We start from the raw sequence: 15,911 nt of genomic DNA, 5'->3' as shown, positions 1-15,911 counted from the left end.
CGCCCGAATTCATGCAGTTGGTGTGGACTATAGCACATGACAATATGAGAATTGTCTTGAATTTCTGCTTTAATGCCCTAAAACGTCAAAAAATGAGGTACGATCATGAAAAAATAATGACTATTGTTCATTAGGTCATTTTTTATGGGCCCGCAAAATTTTAGGTGATTCGGGGTGGTTGCCCAAATTCATGCAGATGGTGCGGGTTATAGCACACAAAAATCTGGGAATCGTCCCGAATTCATAGTGTTTGGCTCTTATACGCCAAAAAACGAGAAATATCCATGGTGCACCGATGACTATTTTTCATTAGGCCTTTTTAGATATGTCCGAAAAAGTTTAGGAGATTCGGAAACGTTAGCCCGAATTCACGTAGATGGCGTGGACTATAGCGCACGAAAATCTGGGAATCATCCTAAATTCCTATTTTATGGCCCTAAAATGCCAAAAAACGAGGAACGGCCATGGAGAAGCGATGCCTATTATTCATTAGGTCATTTTTATGGCCCGCAACATTTTAGGAGATTCGCGGCCGGTCGCCCTAAAACGCCAAAAAACGAGGAACGATCATGGCGAAGCGACCTAAGGAACAACAGTCATCGCCTCGCCATAACCGTTCCTCGTTTTTGGCGTTTTAAGGCCAAAAAACTGAAATTTCACTCGATTCCTAGATTTTCATGTGCAGTCCACGCCATCTGCATGAGTCCGAACGACCGGACCCAGATCACTTAAAATTTTACCGGTCCATCATATACGACCTAGGGAACAATAGTTATCGTCTCGCCTCGCCATGATTGTTCCTCATTTTTTGGTATTTTAGGATTATAAAACTTAAATTTCGCCCGATTTCCAAATTATGCTTTAACACCATAATTATTCCTTAAAGGAATGGAAGTTACTAGTTCTGTACCTGATGTTACAGACTGCAATTTTCCACGCTTGTTTCGAATATGATACATACATGCAGTCGCGTGAATCCTCGATGTTCAGTTTTGACTAGCCTTTTTTACTTAAATTTCTTTCGGAACTCACAGTGATAGTACACCTATCTATGACTAAATTAAATTAATCATACAAAAATGAAGCAATGTAACCTCTTCAATCCTACTAATACAGATTCCTGTTTTCAGAAATCTCATCATAGGTCCTCTAATTGACATGGTATTTAGTGTATTTCTAAATAAGCAGGACTGTAGGAGTTTTTTTTATTGGTCTCTTTTTCAACTTTGGTTAATTTGATTGAGAACCAACCCAAGCACAAAAGGTACAACATGATAGCCTATTGCCTTCAAACTTTGTGACTAATGAAAAGCGATGATCGCCGGAGGCGGCAAATAACACACATCTTCAGATCTTGTTCAAGAACAAAGAGGTATTCTCACAAATGGTAGAATCAAATGAGAAACACAATATGTAAATAAAAGAAGTTGAGACTGAAATATATCTTGTAGTAGTAATGTGCAGCATTAACGCTTACCTAGTTAGCTAAGATTACAACAAAACAAAGCTAATAAGCAAAGTAATACAGTAATAGATAAAGAAATCAATGGTAAATGGCACAAGATAAGACAGCCAAGATGCGCAGTGTTACGTGCTGTACTTGTACAAACACTAAAGGGCAGCCGGGTGCGCAACGCATTCCGTGTTTACGCAGGATTCGGGGAAGGGCCACACCGCAATATATGGGGTGTAATGTAGGCAGCATACCCTAATGCAAGCATCGTGACCTATACTTGTACAAACACTATGTACATAAAATGCAAGCTTAGCTACTCACCTTTGAGATCAATTTCTTGGAATAATGCTCATCTCACTGCTCAAGTATCACGCATCCTTTCAAGTTTCAATACAAAGTTAGCGCCCTTGAATTGCAAATCTCTCCTCACAACTTTCACAATAATGGCCTCTTGCTATTGCTGCTTGTACTGTTAGTAAAACTGAAATTTTACTGTACTTGTGAACCACAACTATGCAATTCAGATCATCACCCTCCAATTTCAGCACCAACAATATGATCAACTCTTCAAGCATTTTGAGATAATCATATGATATCTATGTAATGAGTAACATTCTTGAAAATCATCCGGATACTAATTAGGTTAATTAACTCTCTCATCATTGTTTGCAATTAATGCAAATATTCATATACTAAAACGGGGGCCTTCCACTTGCAGGTGCAGCATTGCCACTCCATCCAAGCAACTCAGGTGAGAATGAGTAATTACTATGTGGTGCATTCCCAAACGACATACCTCCTCCTGCACCACCACCACCAGTACCACCACCTTCGGCGCCAGTTCCAACTAGATGTCCACCCTCTCCACCACCGGTTACTCCTGATGACTGTGATGCAGCTGGCTGCTCATGTACCTGTTTAATTAAATTTAAACTAAGCACGCTCTTTGAGAATATTGGAAAAGGTAGTAAACATGAAGCAAACTTCATTCTTACATTATTAACATTACAAGGGGGTGTTATCATGCGTCAAAAAGAGACTTTCAGACTTATATCTACAAAATATATACTTTGACGCTATGAACCTGGTCACATAAAAATACACCTAGAAAATACTAGTATAAAATACTATAATAATGTAGAGTCAGACCTCTCTATAACAGCATCCCTATATAATAACAATTCACTACAAAAATCATATTTTTTTCAGAATCGATTTTTATGTTATGTTATAATATATATATATATATCCTCTATAACAACATTTCACTATAACAGCAAAAAATATCGGAACAAATGAGGATGTAATGAAGTTGTTATCGAGAGGTTTGACTTACCTCAAATAACATAAAATTCATGCACAAGATATCCTAAAAGTCGTATGGATAAAACCAAACATGCACCTAGTATCTATATATACAACAACAACAACCCATTGAAATTTCACAAAGTGGGGGGTCTGGAAAGTTAGTGTGTACGCAGACCTTACCCCTGCTTCGGAGGAGTAGAGAGACTATTTCCACGAGACAAAATTAAATCTAGTATCTATATATAAGACTTCAAATTCTACGGACCTGAATTTTACATTATTAAATCATTTAAAATTACAAGTAATAATCCATAATAAATGGAACTAGTTACCTCTGAAAAATAAGTCAAACAACCTGCTATAAGAGTACCTGTGTAGTAGCAGCAGCAGCAGCAGCAACCCCCTCCTCTTCCTCCAACGGCAGCCGTTCAAACACCGCATTAGCAAAGGAAGCAGCCATCAATACAACAGGACCTGATGCCATCAAAGGCCCAACGATAGATCCTCCAACAACTTGGCCTTGTCCACCTGACAAAAATATAGAGAGTCCACTCGACCCGGGCGGTGCGGGCGGAGGAAGAATAGTCCCAGATAGTGAAAGTATCTCAAAACGGCCGTGAAGTGTAATTACAGTACTCCCAGCAGGGGAAGCAGGTTGACGAATGTTGACGTTATTGACTGTGCCGCTACCACTGAGAATACAAACACCTCTCCCCCTTCGCCTAGCGTAATTGGACACACTTTCCATTACATCTGCACCCGCGGAAACTTCAAGCACATGAGATCGGAGTGCATTAGGGGTGTCTCTTGTAACAATAATTGGAGGCTTGGGCTTATTTTTGGATCCAGGTGGACGGCCTCGAGGGCGGCGGTTGGAAGTCCCGGCTGCTCCGCCGCCACCGGAGCTTCCACCAGCATCACTGTCAGATGCCTCCTTTGAATCACCGCCCCCGAGTCCCAAAGTATAATTAAAATCCATCTAGTAGTAATAATATTCTGTACTAGCTAGCTAGCACAAGTGGGAATAAAAGAAATACTACTATACTTCCTAAGTCAATTTTTCCCTTGACAAATAGGATGAGTAGTAGTATATTGCAACCGCAGTGATTGGCAGTGAAAATGACTAAAAACAGTTGTATATCGACTATCTACCAGCCTTTGATGAATCGTCGTCAATATGGTAAAAAATCAATTTACATAGAGTTTTACCAGAGGTGAATTAGGGTTCTTCAGATGCCGAAAAGTACATGTTTCTGCTTAATGACTCTAATGACCTCAACTCCATATTTCGACCTGATCGGATCCACTTAGTTGCAGTCCACCATTTGTGCAGATTTTCTTTATTGTTGGTCGATTTAGAAAACCTGCAAATAATTATCACCGATCGGACTAACAACCTTTCAACTTAAATAATCCCGCTTTAGCAGCCCTTGTGCTTGAGCTATTCATAAGTAGAAAGTTAGATGGGTCTAATTGCCAACAACTCTAGAAGCTGCGTAAGACATCCAATCAGGAGTTACAAAAATAAGAAAAAACAGCACCACTAGTACAGTGCTCTTTCCAAGGATAATACTTCTGATTATTTTCTGCTCATCGCCGTTGCCAATTCAAGGGGCTAAATGCTAATATGTGGAAGAAAACAAAGGCCAAGTTGTAGAGAAAAGCAGCAGCAAGTAGCAAAAAGCGGAAGAAGAAACAATGAACACAGTGTATACAGGCAAATAAGGCAAGTGGGTATATTGGAATAGGATCTCTGCGGCCGCAGTCAAATCAGTGGCTTTGTCTTTTTCAATGAGAGAGTCTACACATTATAAGATCACTACCATTTAAGTTGTCCAGCTGAGGTGAAGTCATAAGTGTATTCAGAATGATAGCTGTGTAAAAAGTATCTTCTTCATTTTCTTTCCCTAATTATGTAGGTATCATACTTTTCATTCTAAAGCTTGTTAACTTAATATTTACTACCGTTAGGAGCGGAGTTATGTCCAACGAAGAAAATTATTTTTGTTTAAAAATGAGAAGAATTAACCTAAATAATCATCTGATCCATCCAACAATTTAAACTAATAAAATAGTCATCAAATGTATAATATAAGTATAATCTATTATAAATATATTATATTATGGATGTTCATTTAATACTCCGTTAGAAAAAAGCTTCCTAAAGAAACTTATCCATATGTGACTCCGCCTTAAATATGTTTACCTATTTAGTACTTTATTGAAATAAGTCTTCTGAAGAAGTTTAACCTTTCGGTACTACGTTATGGATAAATATTACCACCGGTAGAAGATTATTTATATCTGGAACAATAACAGCTTACACAGCAGCTTGTAGTAGCAGCTTACAAGCAGCTTACACAGCAACTTGCAGTAGCAGCTTACACAACAACTTCTTTTCTTCTATAAATAGAAGAGTTTTCACTTCATTATTTACATTAGTTTGAAATTGAATAATATATTAGTTTCTCTCTATACTTGTCTTTACTTTACAGTCTTTATTTTATAACACGTTATCAACACGAGACTCTGCCATCTCGAGCAAATACTTTGAAAGTATCAGAGGTACGGACTTTCTTTTTCTAAATAATGTCAAATCTTTATAAACTTGAGTTTGTAGCCCTAGATATATCGGGCAAAAGGTACATGTCTTGGGTGTTTGATGCTGAAATTCATCTTGATGCGATGGGTCTGGCACACACCATCATGGACAAAAATCAAGCATCAAACCAAGATTGTGCCAAAGCAATGATATTCATACGTCATCACCTTGATGAAGACTTGAAAATAGAATATCTCACTATTAAAGATACAGTCATACTGTGAAATAATTTGAAAGATAGATATGACCACCTGAAGATGGTCGTTCTTCCACAGACACGTTATGATTGGACTCATCTAAGGCTACAAGATTTTAAATCTATCAGTGAGTATAATTCTGCTATGTTCAGAATGATTTCCCAATTGAAATTATGTGGTGATAATATTACTGATCATGATATGTTGGAGAAAACTTTCACCATTATTCATGCCTCGAATATGCTCCTGCAACAGCAATATCGAGAGATGGGATTCAAAAAGTATTCTGAACTTATCTCACATCTTCTTGTAGCCGAGCAACATAATGGGCTATTAATGAAAAATCATGAAAGTCGGCCTACTGGTTCTTGTCCATTCCCTGAAGTAAATGAGACGAACTTCCACCAAGCTAAGCGTGGAAGAGGTCGTGGCCATGGCCATGACCGTGGTCGGGGAAGAAATTCTAATCATGGTAATAATAATGTACCAAAGAACCCTCCTTACCACCAGCAGTGAAAAAGGAAGGAACAAAAGCATGAAGCGGTGCAAGCAGCAAAGGCAGCAAAATGCGTGCTATAGATGTGGAGGAAAAGGGAACTGGTCACTTACCTGTCGTACGCCAAAGCACCTGGTTGAGTTGTATCAAGCCTCCCTGAAGAAGACGGAGAAAAATGCTGAAGCAAATTTTATTTCTGAAGATAATTTAGACTTCATGCATTTGGATGTAGCTGATTACTTTGCACTCCCCGAAGGAGAAACAAGTCATGTGATCGGTGATGAATCTGTAGAAATGTAAATATTTTAATTTTTGTTGTTTGTAATAGATAGTATAGTTATGTAATTGTTGTACATACATAAAAGTTATGCTTTGATAATGATGTTTACTATCATATTTATTTTGTTTATGTCATTTTGAAGAATATGGATAATCCTCAAATTATGTTTGGATCAAAGACCAAACATGAAGCTACTTGTGTAATTGATAGTGGTACAACTCATGCCATATTCAAAGATCAGAAATACTTTTCTTATTTGCATAGGAAAAAAGCAAATGTTTCAACAATTTTTGATAATATAAGTTTGATTGAAGGCTCCGGAAGAGCCACTATATTTCTAAGGGAACAAAACTTATTCTAGATAATGCATTATTCTCCTCCAAGTCCCGAAGAAACTTGTTGAGTTTTATAGATATCCGCCGAAATGGGTATCATGTTGAGACGATAGATGAAATGAATATGGAATATCTTTGTATTACAAAGAATGTTTCTGGCCAGAAGTGCATTGTAGAAAAGTTGCCAACTCTATCTTCTCGCTTATACTATTCAAAGATTAGTACAATTGAAGCACACTCTATCGTAAACCAGAATTTTATTGATTCAAATGTTTTTTGTGCTTTGGCATGGTCATTTGGGCCATCCTGGATCAATAATGATGAGACGAATTACTGAAAATTCGAGTGGGCATCCATGAAAGAACCTGAAGATTCTTACAAATAATGAATTTTCTTGCGATGCTTGTTATCAAGGCAAAATGATCACTAGACCATCACCAATGAAGGTTGGCATTGAATCTCCAGCCTTTTTAGAACGTATACATGGGGATATATGTGGACCTATTCACCCACCAAATGGGTTGTTTAGATATTTTATGATCCTAATAGATGCATCTTCAAGATGGTCTCATGTGTGACTAATATCATCTCACAACCTGGCGTTTGCAAAGCTATTAGCCCAAATAATTCGATTAAGGGCACAATTCCCAGATTATCCTATAAAGGCTATTCGCCTTGATAATGCTGGAGAATTCTTATTTCAAGCTTTTGATGATTATTGTCTATCAGTTGGGATAAAAGTTGAACATCCTGTAGCTTATGTTCAAACTCAAAATGGCCTTGCAGAGTCATTTATTAAATGCCTGCAATTGATAGCAAGACCATTACTTATGAAAACAAAATTGCCCACTACTGTTTGGGGCCATTCTATCTTGCATGCAACATCACTTATCTATCTCAAACCGACACGTTGTAATAAATATTCTCTGTCATAATTAGTTTTTGGTCATGAACTAGATATTGCCCATCTACGAATTTTTGGATGTGCTGTATATGTGCCAGTAGCACCACCACAACGAAGTTAGATGGCCAACAGAGAAGGTTATGAATATATATTGGGTTTGAATCACCCTCTATTATTCGGTATCTTGAACCATTGACGGGAGATTTATTTACTGCTCGATTTGCAGATTATCAATTTGATGAAACAAATTTATCACAATTAGGGGGAGAGAAAAAGGAAATCAAAAGAGAAATTATGTGAAAAGTTTCATCGTTATCTCATTTTGATCCACTTACCCCTATATGTAATCAAAAGGTCCAGAAGATCATCCATTTATATAATATAGCAAATCAAATACCAGACGCATTTACTGATTTGAAAAGGATAACTAAGTCACATATTCCTGCAAAGAATGTGCATATCCGAATTGATGTCCCAGCATGACCATCTACTAGCACGAGAGCTAGTGAACCTAAAGCATGCCTGAAGCGTGGTAGGCCTTTGGATTCTAATAGTCGAAATCCTAGAAAACGAAAATCGACAAATGATCAAAATGATACTACGAAGGGATCTCCTGAAGAGACCCAAGATCTGATTAGTTCTTAGATTCCTGAAGAAATCAATGAACCCGAGACTCAAGTGAGTGAGGAACTTTTAATAAGTTCTACTGGTGATGGAATTAATTTAAATCGATCTGAAATAGCGGTGGATAATATTTTTGCATATAATGTTGCACTTAACATTATGCAAGATAGTGAGAATCTTGAACCCCGATCTGTCGAAGAATGTCGACAAAGATTTGAATGGCAAAATGGCAAGGGTCAATTCAATCGGAATTGAAGTCACTTGCTAAAAGAGAGGTCTGTGGACAAGTAGTCCAAACACCTGCTTGCATAAAGCCAGTTGGTCATAAATGTATTTTTGTGCGAAAAAGGAATGACAAAAATGAAGTTGAAAGATACAAGGCTCGCCTTGTCGCACAAGGATTCTCACAACGACCTGGAGTCGATTATGAAGAAACATATTCACTCGTTATGGATGCCATAACTTTTCGATATCTCATCAGTTTAGCCTTACGTGAAAGGCTTGAAATACATCAAATGGATGTGGTTACAGCTTATTTGTACGGGTCACTTGATAATGAAATTTACATGAAAAATCTTGAAGGGTTTAAAATGCCTGAAGCATATTCAAAATCTCGGAAAATATACTCAATCATATTACAAAGTCTCTGTACGGTTTAAAGCAATCTGGGCGCATGTGGTATAATCGCCTCAGTGAATATTTGCTGAAAGAGGGTTACATAAATGATGTTATTTTTTCATGTATTTTTATAAAGAAAATGACTTCAGATTTTATTATACTTGCTGTTTATTTTGATGACATAAATCTTGTTAGAACTCTGGAAGAGCTCCAAAAGGCAATTGAATATCTTAAGAAAGAATTTGAGATGAAAGATCTTGGAAAACATAAATTTGTCTTGGTCTGCAAATTGAACATTTAGCAGACGAGATCTTTATCCATCAATCTGCCTATATAAAAAGGGTCCTAATACGCTTTTACATGAACAAAGCACACTCATTGAGTACACCAATGGTTGTTCGATCACTTGAAGTGAATAAGGATTTGTTCCGACCTCCAGAAGAGGATGAGGAACTCCTTGGTCCCGAAGTACCCTATCTCCGTGCAATTGGTGCACTAATGTATCTTGTTAATGCTACAAGGCATGACATAGCATTTTCTGTTAATTTACTAGCAAGATATAGTTCTCCTACACGGAGACATTGGAACGAGATTAAGCATATATTGTGATATTTAAAGGGAACTCTTGATATGGGTTTGTTTTATGCTAACAAAGATAGTGCATATCTTGTTTGTTATGTAGATGCAGGTTATTTATTTGATCCCCGTAAAGCTAGATCTCAAACCGGGTATGTGTTTATATGTGGAGGTACTGTCATATCATGACGCTCCACAAAGCAATCTATTGTTGCTACTTCTTCAAATCATGCTAAGATAATAGCTATTCATGAAGCAAGTAGGGAATGCGTATGGTTGAGATCAATAATTTATTTTATTCGAGAAAAATGTGGTTTGGAATATGAGAAAAGACCGACAATTTTATACGAAGACAATGCTGCATGTATAGCCCAATTAAGGGAAGATTTATAAAAGGAGATAGAACGAAGCACATTTCACCAAAATTATTCTACACACGCGATCTTCAGAAAAATGGTGACAATGATGTGCAACAAAGCCGTTCAAGTGATAATTTGACAGATTTATTCACTAAATCTTTGCCAACTTCAACTTTTGAGAAGATGGTATACAAGATTGGAATGCAGAGACTTAAATATTTTAAACACGGTTTTCATCAGGGGGAGTAAAATACGCGATGTACTCTTTTTTTTCCTTACTAAGTTTTTTTCCCACAGGGTTTTCCTTATAAGGTTTTTAATGAGGCAGCTTGCAATGCGTATTACTAAATATGTGTACTCTTTTTCCTTCACTAGGATTTTTTTCCCACGAGATTTTTCCTAGTAAGGTTTTAATGAGGCACATTATCTTTTAATGAACATTCAATGGGGAATGTTATAAATATATTATATTATGGATGTTCATTTAGTACTCCGTTAGAAAGAAGCTTCGTGAAGAAGTTTATCCATATGAGACTCCGCCGTAAATATGTTTATCTATTTAGTACTTTATTGGAAATAAGCCTCCTAAAAAAGCTTATCCTTTTGGTACTCCATTATGGATAAATATTACCACCGGTAGAAGATTATCCATATCTGGTACAATAGCAGATTACAAGCAGCTTACACAGTAGCTTGCAATAGCAGCTTACACAACAGCTTGCAGTAGCAGCTTACAAGCAGCTTACACAACAACTTCCTTTCTTCTATAAATAGAAGAGTTTTCAGTTCATATAATACATTAGTTTGAAATTGAATAATATATCAGTTTCTTTCTATACTTGTCTTTATTTTACAGTCTTTATTTTATAATATAATTCATATAATATATGTATAGTTATGAATAATCAGTGCATAATTTATGTATATCGGCTAGAAAAGGTAAATAATGAATTTGTCTGACTATTTGTATAAAAATCCTTACAAATTATACTCTATTGGGTAAATAGGCTAGAAGCAAAATATTTGTATATTTTTCAATTATTGACTCCCCTTGATTATCATATGTGAAGTTCGTGGAGTAGTATAGTTTAAAATTTCTCGTTAGTTATGTTTGTTTTAAATTGTTTCTTCAACGGGTAGTCTTTATTTAATTAATATATATGCCACCTAATAATTCCACAACGGAGACCATGTAGAATCCCCTTTCGTCAATAAAAAAACGTCATAGTGCATATATATTCTTTCTTATGACAATATAGATAGCCAAACGAGACAAGACAATTGTGTTTGTCGGACTCGCTCAATTTGGCTTTTATGCGCTCTTTCTTCCCTTATATAAATCTCAACTTTTAATTTTGAATAAACATGACCATAACGTCCATTTTAATTGTAGATGGGTTAGCTATGTATTGTATATGGAGAACTAATTGATGTAACTTGGCTAATGCTATTGAAATAAATATATACTTAGTAGTTAAATATGTCTAAAAGGTATATTACTTGCTAATGTCCAGTTTAATTTTAGATGGGTTATCCTCATTATTATCTAGCATTATTGCAGGTTTCATATTAAGTACATTGATAAAGACTAGTCCAATATAAAACAAAGAGCACAAATATAAATGCGTTAATAACTAGAATACAGTGAATTGTTTATTATTCTATTTTTTATAATTTGAGTAATCATTCTTGATATCAATGTCGTATTAGCGAGTTACTCTTGGGCAGTATTAAAATTACTTTTATGTTTGTCATCTTAGATGAAATAAACATTCTTCGTTCTCTTGTAATCCTCTTGTAACTAGCTACGTTTGTATTGGATTTTTGGGCAAACATAATCTACTGTTGATAGTTAGGGAGCACTGAGTAGTTTCCACAAATTAAAGCAGAACTAGTTGCCTATTACTCCTTTTCTTTTCTTTGTTTAAGTTGGAGTTATGAGGAAAGCGCGGGGTACCCATCTTAATGGACTAATTAATGCATGGCATAGTTATCAGTCATTACGGCAATGAGTTCAACTTAACTCAATTTTCATAAAAAGTCATTTTGAACCCAGAGGGGCCGGATTCATCCAATCCATTCATCAAAAAATTAGTATAATATATATATATATATATATATATATATATATATATATATATATATATATATATATATATAGACGTGGAAGTCGAGTATTAGGGTTGTAGGTTAGGAGGTAGTTGAGTCGTGCCTTACTTCGTACCATTGTGGGACTAGCCATGTAGGGTTTTTGTCTAAGATAGCTAGTGACAATGTTGTGACTTACTATTTCTCTTTTCAGTGCATGCCCTATTTACTAGTTATCGCTTTTTCTTTGCATCTTTCTTCTAGATTTCATGGTGTTCTTATTGTTCTTATGATTGTTGTGGTGATACTAATATTTACTAATATTGTCTCCCTTTGCTTTGTATCCTTCTTCTGGATTTCATGATGTTTCTATTTATCCTATGATTATTATTGTGATACTAATATTGTCTCCTTTTTGTCCTTTTGTATTTATTTATTTATTTATTTTTGAGCCGAGGGTCTTTCGGAAACAGTCTTTCTACTCCTTCGGGGTAGAGGTAAGGCCTGCGTACATACTACTCTCCCCAAACCCCATTAATAAAATTTTACTGGATTGTTATATATATATATATATATATATATATATATATATATATATATATATATAATAGACATTGAATTTCATTAGCTTCTTCACAAGGTTACTTCCTTATATTTTGAATCTCCTCATTAAATCTGGCTTCCCTATTGGTCGAATCTATGACTAAATTTAAGCAAAGCATAGAGTTTTATTAGTTTTCAACGTAACATAAATTGTAACAGTATCTTGGGTTAAGCGCGCATGTATATATGCTTTGGGTAACGCACGCAACAGTAATTAATTAGGGAAAATGATCGTTTTAGCCATTAAAAGCTTATTAACATAGTGACATTGCCATTTTTCTTTACTAGTAAATCATTCAGTGGTGTGGAAAAAGGGTTGCTCTCGATCTCTCTCTCTTTAATTAAGTCTCTCTCGTCTCGTGCCACCATACTTGACTGATGTTGAAAATAGTTTCACTAACTCTATAAGATAGGGTCAAAGTTTACATACACACTAACCTTTTCAGATTATAATATAAGATTATATTGGGTATGTTATTATTTTTCTGGCATGCATTTGCAAATTGAGAACGTAGCAGAAGATAGCGAACACGTATGAAGCACCAGTCACGTGCGGTCAAACGGTCAAAGCAAGGGAGAAGGCGACCGTGCATGTGACGTGGTGTCAGTTGTCAGACCACGTGGAGTCTGTCGGGACATCGGAACTTGGTCTATACTCGAAATTGTACACACACCCTTTTATAGGAAAAAAGAAAAGTAGTTTCGTAGTGCTGGAAATGGAAAGAATAAAAAGAGCTTTAGAATATCTGTGTTGAAAAATTTCTTGAATTGTAGAGTGCAAGTTAATCTTTAGTACCGAAAATCTAGCAGTTCGGAGGCAAAGCTTATCGATCCTCGTAAGTAATTTATATTCCAAATACACTTATTATAAAAGCAACAAGAATCTTCAAAGCATTCTCCTTACCAAGTCTCAACATTAATAGCAAGAAAACCTTTCAAATTAAAGCTAGATGATACCACCCTTTTTGTACATGAGTTAACTTGTAGTAATAACAAAATGCACATATTTATTCTTCATCACTTAATATATATATATATATATATATATATATATATATATATATATATATATATATATATGAGAAAAAGGATTTACTTAACTCATGAGAAAATGGGGACAGACGCATTCTCTAATTTTGACTATATGAGAGTTAGAAGACAGTGGGTATTTCAAACGGCTTGTCATTTGTCAAGAAATGGAAATGTACAACACTAAAACGCAAACAAGCGTACGTGCAAGGAAATGGCCCTAGCGCAGGCGAAAATGAATGGATACATACGGGATTCTCTTACATCTCCAATTTTGTTTTAAAAAAAAGAGAAAAATATAAACCTATGAGAAAAAGTTATTGTGGGTAGCCGCCCCCCCCCCCCCCCAACCGGGAAAAATGTACTAACTGGAAATGGGAAGAATTCATGGTACCAGCAGTCAGCAGATAAGCATGCAGACAATTAACATGAGGGGGGGCGCCTCCATTTTTAGCTGTCAATGTTGAATATTCTTCATTGTCATCGGCGTCGTCTGTGGCTTTTGTGCACAATAAAAGAAGCTACAAACAAACACGATCAGATGTAAGGTTTTGCCACTTAATTATACGCTTTTTCTCACACTACAAAATATATATAATACAATAATATTGATGAGATTTTTGTTATTTAAGATGAAATAGTCTTAGAATTGAGTGAATGAGAAATGAAGGGAAAAATAAAATTTTTGAGTAAAATTTTAAGTTTTCCCCTCTTGACAATGAGACATTGTCCCATATTGGAAGAGGAAAAAATTTTTGGTGGGTATATATAATTGCCCTTCTTGTAACTCTTAAAGAGTTAAGAAGAAAGCAAGCCTTGCGCCGCCGTCGTCGTCGCTCGGCTCGGCTTCGGCTTCGGTCAAATGATCGATTGATTAATTTTTTGTACCAAATTTATTTGTTAATTGGTTGATCTTCCTCCTAGAAATAAACCTTTGGGTTCTAAATGGATTTTTAAGAGAAAAAACAAAGATGATGGCACTATTGATAAATTCAAGGCAAGACTCGTAGTCAAAGGGTATAGACAACGAGAAGGTCTAGACTACTTTGATACATACTCTCCAGTTACAAGAATTACGTCCATACGGATGTTAGTAGCATTAGCTGCAGTGTATGGTCTTGAAATTCATCAAATGGATGTTAAGACGGCCTTCTTAAATGGAGAGTTGGAGGAAGAAATTTACATGGAATAACCTGAAGGGTTTGTGGTTCCAGGTAAAGAAAAGAAGGTATGTAGACTTGTTAAGTCTCTTTACGGACTAAAACAAGCACCCAAACAATGGCATGCGAAATTTGACCAAACAATGTTGTCAAATGGTTTTAAGATAAATGAATGTGATAAATGTGTGTACATTAAAAATGTTCCAAATCACATAGTCATTGTTTGCCTATATGTGGATGATATGCTGATAATGAGTAATGACATTGCCAACATAAATGCTACTAAGCGTATGCTCAATAGCAAGTTTGATATGAAAGACTTGGGAGTTGCTGATTTAATTCTCGGAATTAAGATCCATAAGACTCCTCAAAGTCTGGCATTGTCACAATCTCATTATATTAAGACAGTACTTGAAAAATTCAAGCACTTGAGCTTTAAAGTTGTAATGACTCCAATTGACGTGAATCTTGCATTAGCAAAGAATAAAGGCCAAAGCATATCACAATTGGATTATGCTCGTGTGTTGGGATGCTTAATGTATATCATGAATTGTACACAACCAGATATAGCTTGTGCTATAAGTAAACTGAGTCGATATACGAGCAATCCAGGCCAATCTCATTGGATGGCAATGAAACGAGTTTTGGGATATTTAGAACATACCCAGAACTTTGACTTGCACTACAGTAAATTTTTTGCGGTGAATGAGGGATACTGTGATGCAAATTGGATCACCGATTCAACTGATTCTAAGTCCATGAGTGGATATGTATTCACTATTGGTGGAGGAGCGGTATCTTGGAAGTCGTCCAAACAAACATGTATTGCCCGCTCTACAATGGAGGCTGAATTCATAGCCTTAGATAAAGCCGGTGAAGAAGTTGAATGGCTCCGGAATTTCTTGGAAGACATTCCATTTTGGCCCAAACCGTTGGCACCAATATGCATACATTGTGATAGTCAAGCGGCAATTGGAAGGGCTGGGAGCGTTATGTATAACGGTAAATCTCGTCATATACGACGAAGACATAAAACCGTTAGGCAATTACTCTCTAGAGGAATTATCACGATTGACTATGTAAAGTCAAGTGATAATGTGTCAGATCCACTTATAAAAGGCCTAACTAGAGAGGTAGTTGAGAAATGATCAAGGGGAATGGGGCTATGGCCGAGAACAAGTCATTGTGGCGGTAACTCTACCTAGAAGACTGGAGATCCCAAGATCTAGGTTCAAGGAGATCAAACAAAGTCATTAATGATGGTTCAACATTGTTA

At 36.1% G+C, this 15,911-nt stretch overlaps 1 protein-coding gene across 1 annotated transcript; it reads right to left on the bottom strand.

Moving 5' to 3' along the window:
• Positions 1-1,412: 1,412 nt before the first annotated feature.
• Positions 1,413-4,631, bottom strand: LOC104089474 (AT-hook motif nuclear-localized protein 25-like). The gene is made up of 2 exons (XM_009594415.4): positions 3,135-4,631; positions 1,413-2,370 (listed from the first exon to the last, which is right to left on the bottom strand). The coding sequence occupies exons 1-2, from the start codon at positions 3,741-3,743 to the stop codon at positions 2,149-2,151; spliced, it is 831 nt and encodes a 276-aa protein (XP_009592710.1). The 5' UTR covers positions 3,744-4,631; the 3' UTR covers positions 1,413-2,148.
• Positions 4,632-15,911: the final 11,280 nt, after the last annotated feature.

The sequence above is a fragment of the Nicotiana tomentosiformis genome, chromosome 4, assembly GCF_000390325.3.
Source record: "Nicotiana tomentosiformis chromosome 4, ASM39032v3, whole genome shotgun sequence".
NCBI lineage: Eukaryota > Viridiplantae > Streptophyta > Magnoliopsida > Solanales > Solanaceae > Nicotiana > Nicotiana tomentosiformis.
The sequence above is the reverse complement of the archived record's forward strand: the minus strand, read 5'-3'. Positions and strand labels throughout refer to the sequence as shown.